This window comes from Corvus moneduloides, chromosome 1 (genome assembly GCF_009650955.1).
Source record: "Corvus moneduloides isolate bCorMon1 chromosome 1, bCorMon1.pri, whole genome shotgun sequence".
In the NCBI taxonomy this organism is placed as follows: domain Eukaryota; kingdom Metazoa; phylum Chordata; class Aves; order Passeriformes; family Corvidae; genus Corvus; species Corvus moneduloides.
In genome coordinates, this window is record NC_045476.1 from 19,989,140 (window position 1) to 20,016,724 (window position 27,585).

The 27,585-nt window shown below is 37.4% G+C and overlaps 1 protein-coding gene across 6 annotated transcripts in view; it reads left to right on the forward strand.

The window, feature by feature from the left end:
* The window catches only part of ARHGAP21 (Rho GTPase activating protein 21), a 119,126-nt gene that overhangs the window by 54,299 nt on the left and 37,242 nt on the right, over window positions 1-27,585 (forward strand). For all 6 annotated transcript variants that reach the window (XM_032101226.1, XM_032101216.1, XM_032101246.1 and 3 more), the window contains 4 exons: window positions 62-86; window positions 12,838-12,930; window positions 16,701-16,779; window positions 22,194-22,248. In XM_032101226.1, coding sequence (XP_031957117.1) covers window positions 62-86; window positions 12,838-12,930; window positions 16,701-16,779; window positions 22,194-22,248 — 252 coding nt within the window. The remainder of the gene's footprint in view (window positions 1-61; window positions 87-12,837; window positions 12,931-16,700; window positions 16,780-22,193; window positions 22,249-27,585) is intronic.

Here is a 27,585-nt window from a genome sequence, read left to right on the forward strand (position 1 = left end):
ATGCCTATGCATTTTTTTCCATTTATTGAATTTTTAATATGCACTCTTTCTTCCTCTTTAGGATGAAGAGAATGGGAACAGACAAGGTATGTCTTGTTTTTACTCTCTTACAGATCCAATATATTGAATGCTTCAGCTGTGTAATAGACTTGAATTGCTACCTAAGAGCTTGAAATTTAAAATCACTTCAGTGTGAGCATCAAGCTCATTGATTAGTCACTTAATTCTAGATTATGCCAGTCAGTTCCCCTCCATTTTCATAGCTTTCTCCCTCTCACATTGCCTATGTTTGCTTTCTTTCTTAATTCACACATGAACTTATTTTTTATAAATTTATGCTCTGTCTCCATCCCAGTTAATTTAAATTTGTCTTTGGTATTTAGCTATTTTCTCATCCATGCTTCTATTTTGCTGATATCTTACTGTTTCCTTAAAAGGGTGAAAAACATGTTGATTCAAGGAAGTTGGGTTTTCAGACTGGGAACCCAGTCCCACTTTCTGTTTTCCCAGTGTGTCATGATGGCGAGGTACAGGGGGCAGTGGGATGATTATCTGCACTGTGTGGGGTTCCCCTGGTGCTCTGCCTGACAGGGGCAGTGCAGCTCACTGCTGATGGGGCTGCCCAGAGCTGGGGACAGTGTGGGCTGAGTGCTGCTTCTGCTGGTGGGTTATGATTGCAGCAAAGCATGGTACCTGCTTTCAGTGTACCTTAAATGCCTCCTTCAGTTGGAAGACGAAGGTATGTCTGAACTCCTGTTTCCATTTTCTTTGTGTAGCTGTGATGTATTAGAAGCATTCTGGGAAGCATGAATATTTGAACTTTCTTACTTTTTTCTTTTGGAAGCAGATGGATACATCCATTTCATCCTCCTAGTTTTACTCAGCTGTCATCACCTGCATGTTAAACAGTGAGAAGTTAATTTCTTCTTACTTCTTATTGCTCCCCAAACTTGAAACATCCTTTATCTGTTTTGACGTACAAAAGGAAAAAAGGCAGATTCTTTCAGGAAGGGAAGGGGAGTTGATCTTCTGTGCCAAACCAGTGTGGAAGACACCACCTGTGATCTAGAGAAGTTCTGTGGTATTCTCGTTCTCACAGGGAGAACTCAGGCAGCTAAAGATGTAATGTAGGTCAGTTTATCTAAAATGTTATCTGAAAGCTATTTTTCAGTAGAGGAACAGCAGTGAAGAAATATTTATTTGGTTCGCTATGAGACCTGTGAAGGTGGAAAAAAGATTACTTCGTGAAAATTTTTTTGTGTAGCTTCTAAACCTATGAATCACAGCTCAACTGTTGCTTATTTATAGCGCCGTAGTATGTTGTATACATTGAAATACAGATCAGAGTGCACAAATTCTTTGGAAGTTAACAGCATTCTCATGAAGGAGAGGAGGTTGGACTTGTCCCCCTGAAAAGAGGAGAAATGGCTGTGAGGTGTCAGTAGAACTTAACCCGCCATTTTTGTATATTAAACGTTTAAAAATAGCAAAATGGGACAAAGTCTGTTAGACACTTTTCTCCAGCATTTGACATGATCTTTGGGGGCATACGGGGGATGAAACTGTTTCGTTTACATTGCTGCAGGTTGTTCCTGTTCCCAAATAAGGGCAGTAGGCAGCTTGTGAGGAGAAAATCATGAAAAGCGCACATCTCATTTTGCATGTTCGCAAAAGTGGTGTTTATTCAGCAGCAGCAGGTAGGCCAGAAGTTCTATGCAGGATTATCTCAGGGTTCTTGGAGCACCTCGCACTGGAGCGCGGGATGGAGCCGCTCCGGTGGGAACTGCGCCTTCGGGGCCGGGCGCCGGAGCCACCTGGTGGCGGGTTCCTGCATTGCAGCGAAATTGGGAAAACCGGCCTCTGCGAAGCCCTGCCGGGATTATCTGAAAACACCTTATTGAAAAACACTTTCCTTTGAAGTTTGTACATGAAAATTCACTGAATTCCCTTGAGCTTTCCTCTCTGAAAGACTAAGCTAAGGGGATCCAAGCATTTCGTTTTTGTGAAGCAGTGTGTGCCAGTGCAGAAGTGTCTTTTTTTTTTGTATCAGTTTTCAGTGAAAATTTATAGTTACCTGCCCTTTATGCTTTGCTCTTGTCATGGGTTTAGCTTACCTGTTAAAGATGAGGGGTTTTTATCAAATTCAGCATTTATATATTTGACTAGGCGAGTGTGGAGAAAAGCATCTTTGTTGCTATTACCTTTCATTGAGAGCACTTGAATATTTTTCCAAAGGATCAAAACACCTAATTAAGTCTAGAGGGCAGAAGATAAAAGCAGGTACCCTGTTTGATGTGTTCTAATAGTGAAAGCAATATTTTTGTATGATTTTAGGTTCTGGTATAGAATTTTAGTATATGGTTAGATCAAGCTCCTGGCTTGCATTAACCTTCCTTTTGGTAAGCAGTAAAGTTTCAAAGCATTTGTAGTGAAAGGTAATGCAAATTTGTCCAGGCAAGCTCTGAACTGGGAATGACACAGGAGGAAGATGATGGCCCAAAAGCAAGATTGGGTTGTCAGGCAAAAGAGATAGGATGCTGTGAGGAGGAGACATCTTATGGTCAACAGCTGGGACAGAAGGGGACGTCCTTAACTGTATGCACATGAAAAAGAGAGAGCCTACAGAACAACATCATGGAGCTCTCATGCCTTTTTCAGGAGCTCTCTGAAGCCCCTGCACACTCACACATCACAGAGGGTTGGTGGGATATCTCACAGAAGAGGACCAGGATGCTGCAGTGGATAAGTAGAGGTACTTTGGGAAGAACAGGATGGGAGGCCATGGAGGTCAAGTTGCCTCCGTGGCCCAGTTGTGAGACAACAGCAGGGATGCAAGGAGCCCTGGCTTGGGATGGATGGGGAGCTGGCTTAGAGCCTGTGGTCAGGATTTGTGGGCAGTGTTTTGGTGGGTGTCTGCTACTGCCCTCTGATGGAAGAAGTAGCCAAGGCTTTCTTTGGACAAGTGGTGTAGGCTTCACATATGCATGTAGTGCTCCTTGTGGGAGACTTTAGCACCCCGTTATGTGGTAGAAGGGCAACTCAACAGATTTACCTCAGATATTTTGTAGTGATTATTTAAAATTTTTCAGTTATTTTCATACTTTCACTGCTCCAGTTTGTTGATCTTAAGCCAAGTCATTGAAATGCTTGTCTAGCAGGTGTGTTTTATCAGAAAGTACAGATTTTCCACAGTGGATTCTTTGGTCACTGGTTGGAAACTTCTATCAGCTTCTACTGCTTTCCAGAGAGTCTCTGTTATACTGACCAGCCTGTATTATGTATTTCTTGGAGTTATTACTCCAGTAAATAACTTGGAGTATTTGTTTTGTGTGTTTTGAGGACAGCTTGCCATGAGTTTGGCATTCTTCCTATTATTTGGAGTTGCCCTATTTCAATACTCATTTATTTAAGTGGAATCTCACAGGTGGAAGTCTTCCAGGAGAGCATATTAGGAATATTTGGAGCCAAAGTGAAAAATACCCATACCTATTAAAAACCTAGCATTCTTATTAGAAACTTGCACTGTCAACACGTGATGAGTGGTGCTGGAGAAAAACTTCATGCCATTTGATTGTGCACTTAGTATGATTCTGTATCTTCTTGTCCTTCAAACATTACTTAAAACTGTGGATGCCAAAATACAAGTTTTGTACATACGAAGGTAGTTCTTTGTATATTGTCCTAAAACATGCTTTCCTTTAAAAAAGTTTGGCTTGTGTCATAGGTTAGCAAGCATAGTCCCGGAAGGGATGTCCTTGCTAAGGGGTGCTTACAGCTTCCTCTGGGACCTGATAGAACCTATCAGCTGGCCAGTTTGAATATGGACAATTCTCTAAGCCACTTAAAGTTGTGACCGCCTCTGTGATCCACATTTAAGAATAGGCAAACTCCCCCTCCAAGCTCTCTCTCGTTTCCGGTGCTGGCACAGGTGGCTGCGGGGCCCGTGTGGGGGCCAGCGGGCCCGGCCAGGCCCTGCTTGGGCCAGGCCGGGCCGGGCCACGGCCATCCTGGGGCCGATGGACCTGTTCCAGCCGTGGAACCCCCCCCCACTGCCTTGCCGTGGGCAGCCGGAGCGGCTCGGCTCTCCCCCCTCTCCACTTCGATAAGAAAAATTCAACATTCCAGCTGCAAAGCTGCAAGGCCGGGGTGAGATTAACCCTTTTTATTGCTGTGAAGAGCTGAAAACCTGAGGGAAGAGAGAGAGGAGATGCTTAAAGCTGAAATTCTGTTGTGAAGCTATGATATATCAGAGTATCCTGTTGTAATTTCATGAAGATATGGGGGGTGGAGTGTTCAACTCGTAAGCAAAAGCACCTGTGCTGAGATAGGCAGATGCTGACGCAGCTGTAATTTCATGAGAAGTTTGGACAGGGAGAGATGAACCAGATGAGGACTTTTGCTCCAAACGGGAAAGGAGAAAACCTCAGTCCCTAGAGATGAACCTGATGAGGACTTTTGCTCCAAACGGGAAAGGAGAAAACCTCAGTCCCTAGAGATGCTCCCAGAGATAGTCCTAACGATGAAGATGATGAAGACCCTTTGCTCCCAGGGAAGGAGAAGGGCCTCTGTTTTTTTTCCTGAATGGCTCAACCTTAAAATTGTACCCCAAAAAACTTCAAGAGTGGACCCTCGAAAGCAGTTGTGGGAAAAGCTGCAAGTCGGGGGAAAGGACTCACACGCAGGCAGAGAGACTCCTCTTCCTAAATGGACTGAACAATATTTGGAAGTGGGTGGCTGTCTCGTTGTGATAATGTTTTCATAGCATGAGCAAGAAGAGACTTCTCTTTCTAAATGGACTGAACAAGGTTATTATGGAAGTGGTAAACAGACTGAACATCTCAAGGGTTGTCTTTTTACATTGTCAGTGGGAGAAGGGAGGAAGGTGGGGGGAGGAGGAGAGTTCTGAAGGTGATATAATTTTTTTTTCTTTCCTCTTTTAGGTCTGTTAATAAACTTCTTTATATTCTTTCAAGTTTGGTGCCTGCTTTGCATTTCTCCTAATTCTTATCTCACAGCAGATAAACAGTAATGAGTATTTTGGACCAAACCACTACAGCTTGGTGATCATGATTAAAGTGAACAGTGGATAAGCATAAAGAAACAGACTGAAAGAAATTTTATCTTTCAATAGAACTAAGATATTTTCTGTCTAACACAGTATCTGGGAATCTAGTATCATTATAATCCAGTGTCTTTTGTTTTTTAGTATTATGTTCTTGCTTTTTTGTACTTTTGTCTCTATTTCTATGTAGAAGTAGCTATAGCAACTAGGAGCTCCTTTTTCCATAAAAATGAAAGGCAACTTAAATATATTACTCAGTGTCCTTTTCTGTAGAGACCCAGTGTGCACTTGTTAATGAGACTTCAGACATTTCATTGGGATTTCTACATTAAAATTTGATCACCAGGCTTATTATTTTTTAATGTGCCTAAGTATGTACTGAAGTTTCTACCCTTCAATTGTCTACACTAAATAGTTGCAATTTATTACCTGGCTTTCTTCAGCTCTGTGCAAGTCTGCTTTGAACAGGGTAGAGCCTTTGAGGGAAGGGTGGAATAAATGCAGGAAAAGTTTCTTTTTCCTTACTGCTGCTTACATAAGGCCTGGAGTTTTTAATGTTTCATTTCTTTTAACAGACTGTTGATTTCTGTAATGTAGTTTGTGTTCTCCCAGGATTTAATTTAATCCCATGTTTTTTAACATCATGGTCTATTGGCTCGATCTGTTATGAAATAAACATATTGTGCCTGTGATGATGGGAACAAGGTAGGTAAGGAACAAGAGAACGAATATGAAAGCAAACATTTGGAAAGGTCATAGATGGCTGGGATGATACAGTCCAAGGTAGAATTAGGAGTAAGAGGCAAGAGGTATGTAACAGTAATACTTTAGGATAGTGCGACAGTAAATGGCCCTCTTCTGTGGATTTTTTTATCCAAGTTAATTTTTTAACACCTAAATGTTGGGAATGCTAAAAGAGGGCTCACTTAGTTTTCTACTGAGACCAGAGCCTGTGCATTCCTTGTTCTCTTATAGTACATCTGGAATATCTACTGGATTCGTCTTCCAGCTTGTCACGTGTGTGTTTTTTCACTGATTTCTATTGAGTTCAAATCATCTTTGACTTCTAATAAAAACATGAAGTGTGATTTCAAAGGATTTCAGGGAGAGTCCGTAGGTTCATTACAACAGATAAAAATTGTATTGCTCTATGCTTATCTAAGGACTACAGTAAATCCTCTAGACTAATAATAGATTAAATTTTAAACTTGAAAAGGTTTTATTTGAGATTTGAGAGAATTGAATAAAGTCATAGTAATGGCAAATAATGCAATGAGAAAACACAGTTTTGGAGAGTTTGTAACTAAGTTGAAACTGTGTTATAATTTTCCGAATTATAATATTGCCAAATTATTTTCTCTTCTTCTCCCCTACCTTGGCATGAAGATCAGGTTGAGTCAAGTGGTTTAACAGAAAAGTAAGCAAAATAAGAAATACCATCTTGGAGTTGCCTAATCAAAATGCCAGAGGTGCTTTGAGAAATAAGAGTGTATTCTTCCTGTGTTAAGAGAGTTGAATGCCAGGTGCTTCTCTGCGAAATGACTCGAGAGCACTAATTTACTTATCATCCTCTTTCAGAGGCTCATCCCTGGCACTGTATTTCAGCTAGTGTTTTTCAGTTGAGTTGCTTTGTGCTTGACAGTAGGTGAAATAAGCTCTGTTGGGGCTGGCCCGGGACCTTTGGGCTCCTTTTCCACAGTGAATTGCTAGTGGAGAAATGCTTACTATGTATGAAATTCAGTTTGCAGATTATAATATGCAGAATTATCTTTAGTTGGACTCCCTCAGTCAGATCTAATCCTGACAGGTTTGTGATTTATATTTAATTATATGAAATCTCAGTTAATAAATGTAAGTTTTGCTGTACTTTCAGCACTCTCTTTTTGAGTAGTTTGGGAAATGATTAACAGGTTTTTGACTGAGTAATCGATTTGAAGCATTTGCCCTGCTGTATCTGTTCCCCCTCCCTTTGCCTGAAAGACATCCCAAGAATCAGTGCCACTCAGCATTGTTGAAGCAGTGGAGGTCAAATGCTTTGGATACCCAAAAGCATACTTGCAGATCTTCATGCTCAAGAGGAATGTTCCTCCTCCTTAAGTCAGAGAAAGATGTACATCGGAGCCTGTCTTAATTGACTGATTTGAGGTGTTTCATGGGGCTGGTTTCTTAAATGGAAAAGTGAAAGTCATCCTTTTGCTGTCTGCTGAGCATAGGGCTAGGAGCAAAAATGTTCTACAAAAGGTTATTTTACAAACCTCAATAGACTTTATTGAATCCCTGTGTTACAAGGACTTCTAAGCGCAGCTCAGCTGTCCTGAGCAGAAGATTTTTTTTTCCCCCCTCTTGAGGAAGAGGATAAATGGCATATTTTTAAGCAGTGGCTAGTTTGGAGAGACTTTGTAAGAAAGTATGTATTATACTGTGTCCCAACACTTGCTGCTTTGTGCTCTTCTGGTCAAAAAGAAAGGAAGAGCTCTGCTAGCAGTCGCACTTTAGCGTGAGATTTTTTTTTTTCCTTTTTTCCTTTCCTATTCCAAATGTAAAGGTTGTCCTTTTTGTAGTCTTCATGACTCAGATGTTTTAGTCTGTGTTTTATATCAAAAGGTTAATGACTTCAGAGAAGTGAAGTGCTTGTTGCTAGGTTGTAATGTGTTGGTAGATTTGATAGCATAACTTCTGCCGTGTCATTTTGTTTTCCAGGTGAATCATAAAGCAGTACAGTAATACTGTCTGGTCTGTAAGGAGTAGTGTAAAAACTGAGTCATGGTTACTGCATTTGATATAATACTAGTTATGTTCCTTGTAACAGCTGTATTTCAAACTATGTTTTTAGGGGATTAAGATAGAATTGGCACCTAGATAAAATTAATTTGTGTCAAGTTTGGGGGAGTCAGGAGAAGGTTTGCTGAATATCAGCCCCCAGATGTAAGTCAGTTTTAAATATTAACTAGTCTTGATTTTACTGTTCTGTTTAAAAGCAGTAGTATTTTTTTTTTTTTAATATGCTCTTTTATTAGGGAGAGCATGTTTGAATTCTATTGTTTTGTAAATGTGAGAGTTGCTAGTGCAACATATGCCCCTCTGCCACCCACTTCTGGCCTCTTAAACATTTGTCAGGAAAACTTCCTTGTAACTTAGCAATGGGAGACTTGCTTTCTCCTGTCAGACTGTGAAGGCATTATTGACTTGAAGTCTCAGCTTGTAGATCCAGGTAGTATAAAGGTTAGATTTTAAATGATTTAATGATATGTGTTATAAATAAAGTCTTTATTTTGCAGTCATTTGAACAAAAGTTAAAACAAGACACTAATTGTATTTTGTAGATTTCACTGTGATCTCACTGGTTATTGAAGGTGGCATGTAGTTTATGATTAATTAGAAGATTTGCATAGAATTACGGAAACTATATTGGCTTGGAAAAATGTTGCAATAAACTGATACTTGTCTTACATTTGATTTACAGGTGTTTGTGCTTCTTCAGACTACTTTTCTTAACGTTGGTTATCTAGACTAAGGACTTTAGTATTAAGACTCTCCTGTGTTGCAGTGGGGATCCTGCAACGCGCATATATCAAACCAGGAGTCCCGTGGAAAGGAAATATATATGGACAGACAGATTCTTGCTAGATGTTTCAGAGATGTTTATTTCTCCAGCCGCATGGCCGGGGCTCTGCCGAGGAACTGTTCCAGTCACGGGACCAAGGGTCCTTCTGCCCGCGCAGGGAACACAAACCAACCAATGGGAACGAGGCTGAGCAGGGGCAGGGAAGCCCCGTGTCTGTGCCCTCAGGGCCCCTCTCCCAGGGCTACACGGCAGGGGAGGGACCCCGACACTGCTGATTCCGTACTATCCTTGTTTAAGCCAATTAATTTTTGCCTTGAGCCTTCTATATACAGGGATTTATTTTTATTTCCTTGTTTCTAATGATGCTGAATCTCCGAATTAGAAGTTCAGACACCTGTTTGCTTACTCGGAAGTTCTGTTTTCATTTGGATAACATCATTGAAGGGAGTTATTGCACTGCAAGGAGTATTTTAGTTGTTCTGTTAGCAAAACTACACTAGTGACTGGATGAAAACTTGCCTTTCAGTTTATCCTGACTGGTGACCATTTACTCATGCTGGAAATTTTTGTGTGCTTACAAAACTGATACAGGAAAGAACAACTTGATGGACTTTCCAGTTTCTGATCAGCTGAGTTGTGTACTTACCAACTTTGCTTTTTTCTTTTTATTGCCCTTATGTAAGACTATATCTCTTTATAGCTACATTTATGGGGGAATAAATTACAAATTAAGTTATTTTTACAGAAGTTGTGCTTTTCATCTGTGCTGTTTCCTTGCACATGTGAATGTGTTACTGGCAACTCACACTTTGTCTATTCTTTGTGTGTGCATGATGTCTTACTTTTCGCTTGCAGTTGAAGATTTGGGAGAAAAATTGTTGTATTTGCTGATAGCCTGCAATGTAATGCTCAATTACAAAGTTGTTTTCAAAAGTATGGAGAAGAGGGAAGGAGGCAAAATCATACGCAGTAATGAGCACTGGAAAAGCACAAAGAAGGCTTATGTGTCTTACAAATGAGAGGTCTGAGGTGCTTTTACTGTTCTTAGTTGTATCACCTTGTCAGGAATTTCTGGCATGCTCCAAAACATTGATCTTTTCAATGTTAGAAACAAAAATCATGAATCCTGACAGTATGTAGTGCAGAGCTGGAGAACTTAGTGTAAAACTTGGGCTATTACAGTCTCTTCTAGATTGTGGCATTTAGGAGGGAAGTTTAAGCTCTCATTTCTAGACAGCATCTTGCTTTTGCCTGGTGAGTGGATGCAGACAGGACCACATGAAGATTTAGGCACAATTAAATTGGAGTGTAGTGAGCGTTAAATTTTGAGACACGAGGCGAGTTATTAGGTAATCCATTTTACTTGAGATTTATTTCTATGATGATTGAGTGCACATCTACAAGATTTATTCCTTCTCAGCTGATCTGAAGAAAGTACTGTTAGCTTCTACTGTCAAAAAATACTGCTTAGCTTTGCTTGAGTTTCAAACTCAAAAGTATAAATGTACATTTTGAGGTTGTGTATTCAAGGAAGTTCATTTATATGTTACTGATTAAAAAAAGATTTGGTTTGTATCCAAGTATGTAAAAGATCAAGGAGAAATGAAGAACATATATTCATCTACCAGAGCTTGAGAGTTCTAAGATTTCTTCTTGTTTCTACTTGTATTTGGATATTACTGATATTACTAATATTATGAACCTGCAAATGTAATCAATATTTTGAACTTTTTATTCTGATTTTTTGCCCCTAAATTGATTTTTTAGTGTGGTGGCTGACCTTTTTTAGGAAGTAAGAATGACTGTGTAACGTAGCCTCCTTCTGCAAGTAGGTCAAAGAACCAAGTTTAATGTGCAATTAGCTTTCTGAATTGATTCATAAAATAGCTGTGGAAATGTGAAGTGAGTGCCCATAATGTCTGGGTGTAGCTGACAGGCAGGTCAGATGTCAGGGAAGCCTGCAGTCTCTGGTCTCCATAAATCGTTGCAAGTTTTCCCTCTTACTCAGAAGTGGGAAGTGTACTAAAGGAGTTCTGTCTTGCATGCTGAATGGGAGTAACCTTATCTGTCTGACCTCTTGGTTTGCATGTTCAGGTGTGGACAAGGCATAAAGCAGCACTTGAGTATTAAGCAAACCAGCAGTAACATTTTTTTGAAGAGTATTTTATAAAGGAAGCCGAAATGTGATAAATTAAATGTGCCATGGGAGCTGTATTATTTTTATTTTACTTGCCACTTTTGGAAATGCATGTGCCTTCAGTAAAAGATAAATGACAGCACTGAGAAGGGTGTCTGGTGGTCCTATAAAAGGTCATATTTTAACTTCATTCTTGTAAGCGGTTGAAGCAACCTTTTCTCATGGTATCTGGGTAGATTAATCTTGAAGCTTCTCTAAACTTGCTGAAATGTTGCTGGCTTTTTAAAAGACAAGACCCATCATATGTTCAGTGTCTATTTAAATCTGCAGATTAAAAATGACAGATATTAACTTTGGCTCACAAAGAGCATTTTGTATGTCTTGTAGCTGTATCCCGCTAATCAAATTTTAAGTATTTGGGGACTGAGCTGCCAGCTGGAGTTTCTTGATTTGTAATTCAGTTGCTTTATATATAGAATTTATCTGATTCTATCAAATAAACTTTTTGATTATTTGCTCCCAATCTCGAACTATTTTGAGAAGGCCATTTGGAGCCACATGAGTAAGCCATTTTGTTGAACTGTTTTATGGTGAAATGGCAGGACACTGGGGGTCTGCACAATAAAGGCATTAGGCTAAAACTAGTATCTGAAAAATGTGAATCAGGGGGTGATCTGGCTTTTTGCAGCTTATTAAAGTTTTTCAAATGAGCTTTGCCCACATGGAAACTGAACTTAAAAAAGAGGTAAAGGGGGACCTTATATTCAATAAATACTACTGTGGTTTATTAAACATTTTAGGTGGGACATTTAAAGCTATAGGGAAAGTACTTCCAAAAGCAGGGCCATTTGTGCCTAAGTCAAAGGTCAGTCATTTCAGAAATGGTTAGAACCTAGTAGCTCCAGTTTTAAGGAGTTGTTTCTTTATCAGCAATGCCAGTTTAAAGCAATTCCTTTATTCTCTCCTCCTGTGCCTTCTTTTCCTGCAGTTTAAACCTCTCTCTCTTCACTTTGGCAGGGTTTCCTGCTAAACTGGAACAGACTCAGCTTATTTTCGTGCTGTGTCAGTTCCTTGGGCTGGCTCATCATGTAGCCTCCAAAAGTGGCATTTCCCTAGCTGAGAGTGTGCACCAGAAATACTGGAGCCAGGAGTCAGGAGGGACCAAGGCTATCAAAGCCAGCACTGGCACTGTAAGACTGTGTTTATCTGGCTGTAGCCTTTCAGGTTCTGCCACTGGTTCTGTCAGCACTGAACCATGTAGGGCTATTATTCTTTTATTTATTTATTTTTCATTATTGGTGGGTGGTTTTCTTTGGGGGGTGTTGAATGTTTGGGTTTTTGGGGGGGTTTGGTTTGTTTCTGTTTTTTTAACTTCGCTGGCATAATGATTGCATGAGTGAAGCTGTGTAGATGCTGTAAAATGGCTTACTCCATCTGTGTGCAAACATAGGACAGCAACACTGTATTTTAGCCTGCAGTATAACTGTGGAGTTTTTTGTTGGTGTTTTTGTTTGTTTTACTGTACACACACCCACCCTCCTATCTTGATTTTCAGAAGCTGTGGCTACTTAACAAAGAATTACTTAACTTTGGTGACAGGCTTGTAAAAGCAAAAAGTACATGTGTTTCTGGAAGTATAGAAATTAAGAGTGTATTGAGAAAGCAAGAAAATACAGCTGTATGTGGTTTCTAACTACTGTAGATTAACTTGAAGTTGTGTATGTACAGATATGTACAGCATGTGCAGACATATGATGTGCATATAATTTGAATTATAAATTTCGTTTTGAACCTTGGTAAATCTTCAGGAAAACTTTAGACCTCATCTTGGAGTTTCTGAAATGCACTTGGAAAATCAGTTTTGTGGTCCATGAGAACTGTAACTCAATGTTATGTTTTTTCCTTCAAAGGGCAGATTTTAAAATATTATTTTTCAGTTTCCATTACATTACTATTTCTTTCTCTATATGTCTCTGTGAATGCAGCAGGATTACATCACAAAATATTTTTAAAGTAAAAACACTGTAATGCAGTATAATGAAATGCTGTTAAGAGATACTCTTTCTTTCTCAGGAAAACAAAGAAACAGACTGGAGCCAATGGATACCATATTCGTTAAACAAGTTAAAGAGGGTGGACCTGCTTTTGAAGCTGGGCTGTGCACAGGTACTGTTCAATAGCATATTTGTGTGCATGATATAAAATACTTACGGTTTAAGTTGCTATTACATAGTTCTATGTTCCATTTAAACCTTGTTCTTTCCTTTAGAAACTTTTATGTTGTCCTCCAGTATTTTCACCTTGGAAACACTGTTTTGCTTATTAAGGCATTAAAGTCTTTGTATTTTTGATTTATTATCTTGAAAAGAGTAATAAAATACGTGAAGAAGAGGCAAAAAAAGGAAAATAATGTCTGTAAGCTCCCATTTCTTTTGGTTTGGGACAAATTGATAACCTGGAACCATTCAGGTCTTTGTACATTAAATAAAATTTTTCTACTCTACGTCCTTTAAATCAAATAGGAACAGTCCAAGTCTCTCTATTCTTACAAAATTCTGTTCAGTTGTTCATTTAATCAAACTGGAGAACAGAAAACGTGGGATTTTTTTGTGAACTGTATCGTATCTTCACTTAAGTGCTGAAGGAAGAAAAAAGCTGTATTAGAATAGAAAATGTTACAGGTGATAAAATTACATACATAGATGGATACCACTATGAACCCAGGTTTCTTAAAAATATGGCAGAACTTGTATTCTATAAAAGGCTTGTGCCTTTACAGGATGTAGATATATTTTTTCAAGAATTCTTTACATCCATTTGACTGGAATAGAATAAGTTTTATAAATGTTCTTCCTAAAGAAAGACAAAGTTTCTAGGTTGATCAGTTTAAAAACAGTTCTAGATCCTACTTGTACACCATAAGGGTTTTGGGGTTTTTTTTTAACTCCTCCTTAAATAGTTATTTAGAGAAGGGCTACTTTGGCAAAATTTGATTGCTATTATATAAAGAAATGTTTTAGCTTGATAAAACACAGCATATGTTGAACTTGTACAGAGGAACCATGTTAATTTCTGCTCTGTTCAGTGTCTGCCAAATTGAGAGAGATGAAATCTGTAGAGAATATTTTATTTTTAGTTACAGAAGAGATTTTTAGGAGCCCAGAATAAAGAGCAGAAAACAAATGAGAGAAGACATTTTTAATAACTAGAATATTCTTCTTAAACACACTGCTTATAGCCGTTGTATCTAATTAGGTCATGCCAGTATTTCTTGTTTATGAATTTTAGGTCGAAATATAATATCAAGACAGAGATACAGTAATATAAAACACTCGGGGAAAAATCAGTCAGGTTGATGGCTTAACCTCTGATACAGACACTGTATATACATTTCTTATTTTGTAGAATCAACTGTATTTTTTTTTCCTAATGTAACTTTGCTCTGTTTCATGGTTACACAAATGAAAATACTTGAAGATTGAGTTTGAGTTTAGAAGTTATGTTTGTCCTTTGTAATACTGAAAGTCTCACTGTAAGTTTCATCACCCGTGATAAATGAGCTCCATTTCAGGAGCTTACTTGGCTGCTACTCACCAGAAAGCTTGAAATATTCTTGCAAATCTGAGCAGTAAGGAAAATATCTTAAATATAAGACAGTCCATTCTGAAGAATTCTTGGATGCTCCTGTAAAATCATTTTTGTTAGAGTTACAAAGGTAATACTTCCCCCATATTTAACCTCTGAGGCATTTCATTAAAAATAACATATGTGGGAGTTCATAAATTTTAGAAATATTGAAATACAAACAGCCAAAACAGATCTACATTCCCCGTGTCTTGATCTTTGTGCTGTCATTTATCTGTATGCAAGAATATAAAGAACTAAAACGTGTGTGGAAGAGGCATTCTGATTAATTTCTACTGTGATGAAAATATGTAGCAGGCCACCAGACTGATGGAGAGCTGTTAGAAAAAGCCTTCATATGTCTGTATCCTTTTTTGCACTACAGGCACTGACGTCCCCTTTCTATGTACCTGAAATAGAACAAAGTTTTACTTGCAGAGTTGTCTGTGCTCATGTCATTTATGTAACCAGTTCTGCAGTGTGTCCCCATCAGATCTTTTGGCAGATCCATTGGATGCATATTTCAAGTAGACTTGTGTCACTGTTGTGTGTAATCTAGTCTGCTTCTGTGAAAAATAAAAGCTGCACAAGTATAGATAAAATTTTATGACCTACTCTAAAGATACTCCTAATTATAGTTTTTAGTGGGAATACTGAGTAAAGATCTACATCTGTGGCAATGTAGCCCACATTACAGGCTGTTCTTAAACAGCCTGGAAAAGAGCCAGCTGAAGTCCCAGAGAAAGATCTGGTGTGTTCTGCGGAAGTTTTGCAATATGACTGAGCCAGGACCGGGTTCAGAGCTTGTTGCTATCAAGCTTTCTTTCATTGCTTAGGAAGCATTAGACAAAACCTGAAGAGTTCTTTCAGGCAGTAAAAAATTAAGCAGTAACCAGTGGATGAAGGGGAATAGGTATACTTTTATAAAGTTGAAAACATCACACCAGTTTGTTTGCATGATGTTCACATTATGTGTGCAGACCAAATTAAAAAGTCAGCTCTGTGTAGGTTGTTAATCCTTGGGGTCTGTACGGGGAACCTCCACAGAGTACGAGCATTTAAAGCGTTATTGTCCCCAAGTCAGGCCGAGCATTCAGAGTGAACAGCATTTTCCTTGCTTTGATTTGATCATGCCAGAAGCACAGAAAGGGCTTTCAGTTTCTAAAGCAGTGTTGAAAAAGCCATTCCCTTTGCCTCACTTTGCACAGGTCCTTTCTTACAGCTCTTCTTCCTCCGGTAGCTTTTCGAAGCTTCCTCCCTATAATCCTTCAGACCATTTTCTCCTCGTTAAGAAATTCAAGATTCTTTTCTGCTCTTCTGATCAGAGATGTCTTAAATACCATTTGGTCAAAAGAACAGGGTAGGTTTGTCACCACAAGCTAAAAATAGCTCTACACAATATATTTGACAATTAATTTATGAGAAGTATATGAAGCTCTTGAGGAAGGTGTAACTACTGGGAGAAATCTTATAAAAGTGATATTAGATCTAAAGATTGGTGGGTATTAATAAGGAATAGCCATTTACCATTGTCCAAGATGCATTGAACAGATAGTAATGTCTTGGAAACAGCCCAGATTATTCTGAGAAGGGAGGAAATTGGAGCCTTTCAAAATGTTTGTTCCTTATTTGTAATAAGGGAGAAGCACAGAATTGCAGTATTTGCTGCTATGAAAGGAGAGTTAAAGTTTGGTTTTATTTTAAGTGCTGGAATGAAATCACAGAATATTCAGAGTTGGAAGGGACCCGCAAGGATCATCGAATCCAGCTCTTAAGTGAATGGCCCATAGGGGGTTGAACCAGTGGCGTTGGCATTTTTAGCACCCTGCTCTGACCAGCTGGGCTAATCCCAGGGAATTATATCTGCTTATAATTTATTTAGGAATAGGGCAGAGCTGTTAGTGTGTGTTGCCATACATTGATAGCTTTATTGTGAAGATGGGATACATAAGTGAGCCTCTGGTGTATCTTACAGCAGCTTGTAGTTTTCGTTCTATGACTACCCGGGTTATTAATTTGAAAGTTTAGAGTAAGATAAATGTCTGAAAATGTTCAGGGAAAAGAGGAGAAATTTGGCATCCTGTGTATGGTTACGTGTAGTTGTATTGTGCATCTTCTGGTTTTGGTTTTGGTGGTTTTTTTTTTTGTTTTGTTTTGTTTTGTTTTTTGTTTTTTTTATTTCTAAGGAAGACTTAACCTTGAATTTAACATATTGGTATTCTTGATTATTGTGAAGTACAGAAGTACAAAGTAAAAACTGTTTAAAAAACATCTAGACAAACTAATTTCAGTTACAACTTTTCCCTCTACAGGTGACAGAATTATAAAAGTCAATGGAGAAAGTGTTATTGGGAAGACATATTCTCAAGTCATTGCTCTAATACAGAACAGGTAAGATAATAGTATTTCATTATGTGCCACACTTCTGGTATACTAAGCATGAAATGACCACTTATGGAAGTTTTGAAAAGTCATCATATTATTGAATTTTCACTTATACACACTCCATTTTATTATTTCTTTTCTTCATGTATTTGCTGAATGCTGAGAAAAGGTTGAGAATATGGGTGCTGAATTGTACCACAGTCCTTTTATTGTCAGTACTTGTCCCTTGTTAGCAAGTTACACCAAGTGATATAGAGGAGATCTGAATTTAAAATAGACAGATTAGGTATACATACATGTATACAATCAATTGGAAAATAAGATTATAAATTCTACCTTGCTTATTATATCTGAGAACTAGAAATCAGTGTATCTGGTGAAGGAAAAAAATTATGCTAGTGCACACCTGCAGAATATCTGCAGTAAGTCTTTGCTTTCCTCTGTTTTGCAGCAAATTATGAACTTTGCACAGAGTTAAGAAAACACTAATATTTACTGCTCCTGTACCTCACAAGCACTTGTGAAATCATGTCTATGCATGAGTCTAGATTCTCCATTTCATGTCTCATGTCTGCCTCCATTTTTACAGTTTTCTTGGTGTGAATTTCTGTTCTACAGCAACAAGTTTTCAATGTAATGTTGAGTGATGTGGCAAAAAGTTGTATTACGATCAGTATGAAAGAATACATCTCAAATGTCATATTTTTAGTGGCTTTTCACGTGTTAAGATTTAGATGTTCTTACTGTTTGAAATAGGAAAAATAAGATTATGATCTTTCTATTTCAGTGATGTCTTTATTGAAGATTTTGTTGCAAATGTGTACATCTCACATGTATTGAGTGGTTTGTATCTTTGTGGTTTTGTTTTGGGTTTCTTTTGTTGTTGTTTTGGGGTTTTTTATAAACAACAAAACTGTTCAGAGATGTGATGGGCAAGGTAGACTGAAACATGTCTTGTGTCATTAATGCTATCTATACAAGGGCTAGACAGATGGGCTTTTTTATTTCCTTCACTGCACATAACACTAGCCGTAAATAATTTCTTTATATTGTATTTTTACAAGCACCACTATTGTACGGTAGTGTATACCCAAGACATTACGTGCTCAGCCATGTAGATCAGTCAGTTAACTTTCTTAATCCAAGAGAGAGACCAGTCATGTCTTTGAGTGGCCTCTGTGATCAGGGATTCTTAACTCTAGGCGTGCCTGTGAATGGAATTTATTTTCAGTGAGGGTAGGTAGTGAACCATTCAGTAGAACTGAACCCCTGCTGAGTGTGGAAAAACTGGGGACACCTGAACAAGGCCTTGTCAGTGATTATCTGGTGCAACCGGGAATGGTGTAGCACACTGCTGCATCTGTCCCCCTGATTTCCATGAGTGCAGGGAGGATGAAGGGATGCTATTGTTTGTTAGGAGAGAACAGTTTGTTTTCTCGAGCCAGATGTGTACATCACAGGCAATTGTAACAAAAAGTCATGTGTATCCTTGAGCATTTCATACAGCAGATGCAACCATCAGGAAGTCTACAGCTGAACCTCTTAGGATAAACAGATAAATATTAATTTTGATCCATGAAGAGAACTCGGACTCCAGATCAGGTGTATCTTGTAGCTTACAGGCAGTACTTCTCATGTGACTGAAGAATCAGCTGTCTCTCATTCTTTGCTTGAAAACAGTATTTTTGAACTCGGAGCAGTTGTTCTGAACATAATTTTTTTACTTCTTATGCTGCCATTTCATGGCAAGTAAAATTGCATTATGGTGCATGCTGCTCTTGCATTAGCATTGCCACCTGGGTCAGACTGATGGTCTGTTATGTCATTATCCTCTATGATAATATCAAAAAAGATTTCTTTGAAGTCCGTGAAAACACTGGAACTGTAGAGTGATTGAGTGGTCAGATAATACCAGCCCACGTTATGTAAATCTTGGTTCAGGAACTTGCTAAACCACAGGTTTTACCTTCGTTGCTTGATTTAATAATTCATGATGGGTTGGTCTTGCACAAATTCACTGTTGAATGTACTTAAACTCTTCACATTCAAAACACCCAGTGACACAGTTTTTGCTGTTTTGTGTCTTAGCTGATTTTTCATCCAGCATGCCTTGGCTTCTTTAGTTGGCCATGTGCAAGCAACTTGCTGAAAGGCCCTTTGAAAGGCTGAGTTGTCAGCTGAAATCTTTTTTATGAATGAAGACAGTTCTCTTCATAGTCTTAGTATGTTGTGTGTTGGCTTTCTAGACATTTTAGTTGCTGTACTTTTGTAATTTTTAATTACTCGTTCAAACATATTGATGAGTGTAAATGCTTATTCTTTTGTCATTTTACTCATCTTCAGAGTAGTTTTTAAGGTTACAACGCATTTTTTCATCTTTTCTGTCTAAAGAGAGGGCTTCCGCATCACTCACTGTTCAGCTGTTTACAATAAAACTCAGTGCAGGCTGGCAGATTTTTTTTTTAGATTATTCCTGTGGCTCCATTGTCATAGCTGCTTATTATTTTTCTAAAAAGTTGTTCAATTTTAGCTGCTTGTCTTCATTGTATAATGCTGCAGACATCAGAACTTAGTTGCCTTAGATGAAATGATATCCGTATCTTCCAGTGGGACTTAAGGATGAGATATAATTCAGCCGTGCTTTGTACTGTTCCCAGAAAAATTTCAAGCTGTGTCTAGAATGTTTTCTATTTTCCTTTGCTTGGAGATAGTAAAACTAAACTTACACTAATTATTTCCTCTGGGAGATGAAAGGCACACCTCAAAAGAGTTCCTAGAATTACAGTCCTGTAAAATTAATCATGATTACTCTTTTAACTCTAGGTTTCCTATTTTTTGCCAGTAGTTGCTGGTTTGGTCCATTAAAAATTTATTCTTACCTGTTTACATACATAATCAACTTGGAGATATGTTGATTGCTAACATAAACTCTGTACATTATTTATGGTTCTAAATAAAAGAGGAAACAGATTCTGATTTGCAACTTCTCTTCCCCCCCCCCCCTTTTTTCTTAAACTGGGGAATTTGAATGATTGTCTATTCCAGTTGTTTCTCTTTGCAAATTCTTCCTGAAAGTGTTGGGATTACTCAGGAATGTACAGAGTTCTGCTACTGAATCTGTTTCATTAATACAAAGTAATGCATCAGAAGGTAGTCTTCATGATTAGTGCTTTAGTTTGATGACTTGGAATCAATACATTTAAATTTAACACTCTGAATGCGTGATGCAAGTAATGAGAATGATAAATATCTCGAGAGTTCTGAGTACTGTGTCTGGAGTTCCAGTGTAGACTATCACTTTCTGTGTGGTGGTTCTTACTAGCACTTTCTAGTTCATAATTCGCATTTACATTATGTAGTACAAAAAACCAGATGTCTTCCTTAATACTTTTTGTTTCTGATACAAGAATTAAAAAACATCCTCAGAGCATGTCACGAAATATAAAGTAGGAAGATCCAAATTGTCTCCAAAAGATTCTTCAGGCAAACAGGAATAGAATTGTTAAGTAGTTATTTGAATTATGTTTAAAACAGCGTTCCTGAATGGAACCCTTTAGTCTTCTGAATGTTTACTAAAACAATGTAAATTGGGTAAATGGATTTAATCACTTTCTTAGAAGAGGGGGAGGAAACATGCAAAATACTTGAATTAGTATGGTTTGTTCTGTGTCAAATTTTATTTCTTTATATAAGAAGTACTTCAAGAGGAGCAATGATATCATATTTTTGACATCCAAAGTCTTCATCCTGCAAGTAAGCAGTTGTCTGATATGATTTATATGTACATGCTATGCATGTGTAGAACTGAAATCTGAACGCTTTGTTAAAAATTCCTCAAGCTGTTTATGCATTCAGTCAATATGGGAAATGCTATTTTAAGTGCACATAAAATCAATACTCCCTTGTTTCTTATAATTCAGTATTTAAAAAAAAAAAATCTTTGCAAGGCTTTTGAAGACTTATTTTTTCCTAGATGTATGTAGATTTAAAAACTTAAATCACTGCTGATCTTCAATTTTAAGACTAAAGTAAGTTTTCTGCTACTTGGAGAACGCTCTTTTCCAAAATGAATAATGGTTTAAAAAGATTGTGAAACCCAATACCCTTACTCTTCTATTTTGGAAATCAGCCTTATGTCTGTGGTCGCTAAAAAATGGAAAAGGAACCACAAATTAGAAACATTTTTCATATAAGAAAGCATAATAAATCACACACTACGTTTTGAGATGATGGGTTTCTTTTCTGCAGAAATAATCTGAGGTCCTTCTCAGTAGGCTGATCGGTGTGCCCTGTAATTGGGCCAGTGTTTGTGCTGGTTTTGTCTTTCCTCACCTAATGCGTTGTACTGACCAGTACAGGTGAGCCAGTTTCTGACATACCAAATTAGGTTGTATGCCTTTTTTTCTAATGCTGATACTGGTCAGGTTTTTTGAAATACCCTTTTTTAATTTTGACGTGAGATTTCCAAATAATGTTCGTAGTATCTTCATTTTGGTTCTTACCCCTCGTTATAATAGACTGTATGTTATCCTTTTGTAGCCCTTCTCTGTACCTGTTCCACTTCACATTTAATGAATGTGAACAGCTTATTCCATTATCTCAAATGAGATAATAAATTCATCTCTTTTGTGTCCAGTGTTACAAGCATATGCTTCTCTCTTGCTTGTGAAAATACCTTATTTCTGGTGAAAACCAACCGTGGATTTCACTGTTTGTAAAATAATTGGCTGGGTAACTGGTACACTGTTCATTTGATGTCCTGATTTTGCTTGTGTTTGAGTCACACTGATTGAACTATTCAGATTCCTGGATCTTTATGCTGCTGCTGTTTTTGGTTTCACGAGCTCAGACTGATGAATGCAGCATTTGCAAATAGCAAGTGTTTTTCATCCATATTTCAGATGTCATCTGAATGACTGTTTAAGCTGATTCCGCTAGGAGGTGACTGGAGTGGAAAGGTGTAAGTCAGTACTTGCCTTGGTATTGCTCCTCTTTTCACATGGTGTGATGATTAAGACATCACCACAGCAATTTTAAAGAGTGCTAAGAGACTTTATTTTTGAATTAAAGAAAGTGGGAGGTTTTAGCTTTATTCACAGATTTGCCACATTGTTTTGTTTGAGAAGCTCCAAACAAGTAGTGTACCTTAGGACTTGAGGGAGAAAATAAAAGGAAATAAAACTGCCCAAACCAGTGTGTTGGCTCAATAAACTGGCTCAGTCAGATTTCTCTTCTACTCTTCCCAAGATTCTAGTGGAAATCAGTGTTTATTTTTGTTGAGTTGCATATTTGTCGTAATAGCTGAGTTGGAGTTTTTGAATAGTTTTCATCTATGGAAGTAAATGGATTATCTTTATAACAAGAATTGAAAGTCTACAGAAGTTCATCTGTGATGTATTTTTTTTTCCTGTTTCTTTCAGTGACAGCGTATTGGAACTTAGTGTTATGCCAAAAGATGAGGACATCCTTCAACTGGTATGTTTATGAAGCTCCTGTTCAGAGACTATATTGACTAGACAAAAATGTTCTGTTGTTGCTTACAAAGTCTTTGAAGTGTGCTATCAGCAAATAATTAAGAGTTTATCTCTTTGTCACTCCTTAAATATTTTCCTACCTTCTTGCCATGCCTGAAATCTCAGGGGAATCCGAATATAGGGAGTAGTGTCTTCACATGATATTTCTAGCATGTTAAAAAATACATCTTGTTTATATTTTTACTGTAATTTGGATTAATTTCCTTATGTTAGAATTTATGAATGGGATTGCTTCCTTTAGCTAGGTTGTCCAGTTCTAAAGAATTTGAATTCAAAAATTAGCACACGAAGCCTTTGTTAATAATTCACTAATTGTGAGTGGACTAAGAAATGTGATGAATGAGCCAAAGTTTATTACCAAATATTTTAATTTTGACTCCTGTAAGTGTTTTGTTGCACTAGTGCCTATTTGTTCTTGATTTGAATTGAGGTCCTGCATATGTAGTGAGATAATTCATATCCCATTTATTGTCTCTAAGTCCAAAAGAGCCTTGAATAATACGCAATATGTAAGTGCATATTGGGAAGAATCAGAAAAACACCTAATATATTGATATGCTCTAGTTTATTTTTAATTGGAAGCAGAGGAAAGGAGAAGATGACAAGCAGGGTAGATTTTCTTGTTAGTAGCTGGAAAAGTGTATTTTCTAATGCACACAGAAGTAGTAAGGTGACTTTGAGTTAAGAAAAACCTATGGGTTTCAGCAGCTGTTTTCCATTATTACAGATCAAATTAATGGGTAAAGAAAAAAAACCAAAAAACTTTGTTTTGAGTTAAAGTGGAGGTAGAAGCTAGTACAGGAACTCTCCAGCTAGGACAACAAGCCAAGATTATTAGAATAGAAGTGATATTTTGAGAACATTTGATGAAGAAGTATTTCAGTAATCCAACACAGAAAATGTTGGGGGTAGGGTGTGAGTTTCAATTGCATGAATAAGTGGGAGAGAAAAGCTGTTGGGGTGTTTTTGGTGGTTGGTATTTTTGGTTTGGTTTTTTTTTTTTTTTTTTTTTTTAAACTGGAACTGTGAATATGTATAAATGCAGGAATAATGCTAACATTTAAATTTCCTGAATGCCATATGCATCTAATGCAGTCTTGTAGCCGTAACAGTGTAAGAATGTGGGCAAGGCAGGATTTGTAGTTTTAAAGCTAAACATTTGTATTTGTCTGGGTGAAAAGGTCTTAGGCACATCATCTCTGCTGGTGAAACACGAAGTGCAACCTTCAGGTGAAGTAGAGATGAAAAATAATTGGTTGGATATAACTTGTTGTACCAACAGGTGAGATGGGGTCAGAGGGAAAAAAAAAAAGATGATTATTGTCATTGGGTAAGGAAAGGATATTAACAAAAAGAAAATAAGGTAATTATCCTTGAGGAGATTGAGGGGTAAAGAAAAGAGAAAAAATACCTGCCTGTGGAAGTTCTAGAAGAAGATTGGATATATGAAACATCTTCAGGTGTCAGTGTAAGTGCCGAGTGAACAGTCAATGGTAAGGTACATGGCCCGTATTAAGAGAGGAAAAACAAACCTGAAGTTGTGTTATGTAAGCCTATTATAGAATGTTAAATAACATAGTTGTTTTCTGTGACATCTGTCATATATTTCACTGTAAGTGTCTTCAGATAGTGTCACTCATTGTAAACTCATGCTAAATACTGGTATGCTGCAAAAACAGAAAAGCTCCAAGCACTACTGGATATTGTGGTATGAGCTCATGAATGGTGTATCTAGGATGGAATAGTTTCATTATATTCAGGAATGATGCTGGTTGTGCTAAGTTTTATAGTACTTGGCAGTCTATTCCATGTGCTCATGACTACTAACATAGTCTATTCCATGGCTAGAAACACTGTTACTTGTTTCTATCTTTAGTTCACTAATTTTAAACCTTGAGTTTAGTCTTCAGAAATATCCATATATGTCTGTGAACCTCTTGGTATATTGAATTTCCTGAAAACAGGGATTCAAATCCATTCATCAATAGTAACAATGAAGTGCTCCAATCCACAGGCCATTGCCCTCTGTGGCATGTGAACAGTGCTTACTTGGAAGGGAATTACATGTGAAATCCTGCCATTAGTGAAACCAGTGTCAGTTGTGTTTGTTCACTGGTGTTGAAAATGTCACTTTATGGATGGGGAAAAGGATATTTAAAACATCTCTATCTGTGACAAAAACTTGAACTCTTGACAACTGTGTATGTGTTGGCTTTCTTGTGCTCCTCCTCAGATTTGTGATTAATTTACTTAAATTTATCAAAAGACCTTATTTTGAAACATTTCTAGGTATTGTGACCATTTTTAAACTAGGAAGAGGAGGATTGTTTTTATGTCATGCTATCCTTGGTGTTTCAAATTTGATGTATCTATATGCAAATTCTGTAGCATTGTCAACCTTTTTTGACAGAATTTTGGCATCTTGTAGGTTTTAGTGCCACTGACTTCATGCAAATGGGAAGACACATTTAGGTCAACTACAAATTGTTCATTTTTCTCAAGTGTATTCAATGAAATTGTTGCTGTTTTGTAGCCTTGGGATAACAAGTTTAATACTAAAATACTGTTCAAATTTTGCCAACTTTCCAGTTGTTCAAAAATTTTTGTGCTATGTGGAAAATACTGAAATACTGAAGGTGCTCCACAGAGTAAATTGGGTTTTCTAAGCCTATTTACAGGTGAGCATTATTATGACTTTTGTCAGTAGGCTTTGTTGTGTCTAACACATATATGTTAGCCTGTCCTCAGTATGCAGGATTTTTGGGAATGTTCACATTGGAATTTACTTACTTGCTAGTTGTTCCTTATATATATAAAAAAGAATACAGCCTACAAGTCACTGAATTTCTAAGTACCAGGCACTTGAAAATGCCACTCTTTGAAAAATGGTATCTTTAATATGATCTGCATTGGAGCCGTTTATTTGGAATTTTGTTTGTAATGTAACATATTAATCATTATATATAGTACTTATTATAGGTAAATAGATGTAGATATTATTTTGTTGATGTATATAACTATGTTGTATATACGTACTATAGGTAAGGTGTCCTTTTTTTTCCACCTTTCATTTTCTAGCACTTTTCTCACTGCCCACTCACTCAAAAGTTCGTCTTACCTAACTTTTAGCCTACCTCCAACAGTTTAATTTCTAAAAAACCATTTTCTTAGAGGAATTGCCCCAAACAATAAGAGGTTACTTTTGGTCTTAGGTGTTGTCACCATTAAATTTTATAAATGTACAAATCTGTTGAAACATGCCTTAGCCTTCTGGAAAGAACTTCGCAGTTTCATTTACAGAAAGATTTTATTGAGCATTCCATGAGTAATGGTAAATATGGAAATAAAAGGGGGCTGTTTACTATTATGTTTTTGGTAAGTTTAGTTAAGTCTTAATCTTTCCTTAGAATTACAGATCAATGAAGCTGCATATCAGTAACTGAAAGTTGACTGCATTTGGACAGAAATGTTTCTCTTGTCATAGACAGTAGGGGAACCAAAAATCCTAGATGGAATGACCAGGAAAGTGAATAAAAGTGAATTGAAGCATAGATTTTCTTTTTTGTTTTCCCTTCTTTCTAGTCAGGTGATATGGAAGTTTTCAGTGTATTGGGAGATCTGTGCAAAGAGAAGAGTTTGCTGCATTATCATTTCTGAATTTAGAGATTTTGAGGAATTTGGTGATTCTCAAGGCCTTGTAGTAGCCTGAAATTGCCAGTGGTGCACCTATAATTTAAAAAAAAAAAAAAAAAAAAAAAGGAAGGAAAGAAACCCACAACAAAAAGAAAAATAACTTAAATGAGGAAATGTATCCTAGAGTTTTACATGACCCAGTAACCTTGTGTCTCTGACTGCAGGTCTGCCCGCAGTTTCAATGTTAAAGACTCTTTTTTTTTTTTCCCCCCCTTCCTGAGACCATCCAGTTGCATCAGACCTAGTGCAGCAACATGGCAAACTGTGAACTATTTTCATTTGTCTTTTAATAAAGATAGATACGTTTTTCTAAGTAGTTGTATTTAGTCCAGAGACTTGGAGCACTTTTTTGCTTCCAGATTTTGTGCTGACAGTTACTGATGTGCACAGAGGTTAATATTAAAGCTCTGGCAGCAAGTACAGTGAAAGGCAGCGTGTGCTGTGAAGACGCAGTGACCTAGAAGAAGAGACTTAAACTTTGTTGAACACTGCATATGTTAGAAAATACCATTTTCATCAACCTTCCTAACCACAATTTAGACTTTACAAGAAAGTCTGTTACACACCTTGTATTTGGAAATAAAATTTATTGGGCCTAAGGCATTAAATTTTGAATACTAAAATTGCACTGCCTTTAGGAAGAAAGGGTGCGTGTTTTTTGGGTTTTTTTTCAAATAACATTATCTGACTGTAGTGTTAAGGTGTCTCAGAGTAAAATGAAAGCAGTTGAGCTGTATTTACTAACATTCTTGCCAGAAAAAACTGTAACTAGAAAGTGTTTCCTTTTAAGAGAGCTGTAAACTTTTCTGGTGTGCAGTTCCCATACTGATGATGACTGTGAGAATAAGTTAGCTCCAGGGAAGAGAACAATTTAGTAGTAAAGAATCTGAAGCCAAACTAGTTGGAGAAGGAAAGAAGAATGCCCCAAGCTCAGTCTTGCAAGGAGTTGGGCACATTAGCGTCTGATTTATCAAAATGCTTATCACCAATTTTGTGAATAGTTCTGTTGAAATCAGTGTTGTTACTCATCCTGTAGTGAAGTGTAGTGAAGCACACCCATCCTCAGTGAAACATAGGGCTGCATGTTTTCATGGATTTGGGCTAAGGGGTCAGTTTGAGCTATTGAAAGTACAGGGTTTCACCATGATTCTTTCCCAGAGGAATCCTCATGCATTTGGCTGTTACTGTTCTAGCATCTAATGGCATAAAATCAAGGGGATAAAAATGGGACCAAAACCCTTCAGCTGAATTTTAAGTGGTTAATGAGATACCTTGTAAAATGCTTTATTTGCATAAAATGTATTTTGCCTATCATATGGCATGAATTACCTTAGGAGTTAAACCCTTTATGGTTCTACAAATTCACAGTAAGAAATTAATCCTTTACCATAGGAGTTTGCAAACTTCGTGCAAACAAAACCAGATTGCAAGGTGGGAAGAAATGGTACCCAATAACTGGAAACATGCTGAGTTCCTACTGTAAGAGCAGCAATTTTCTTCTAGTAATTGTTGCAGAGCTGTTATCCATCAGAGCGGTTAATGTCACTCTAAATTGCTGCATTTGTATGGTAGTCTTTTAAAACTG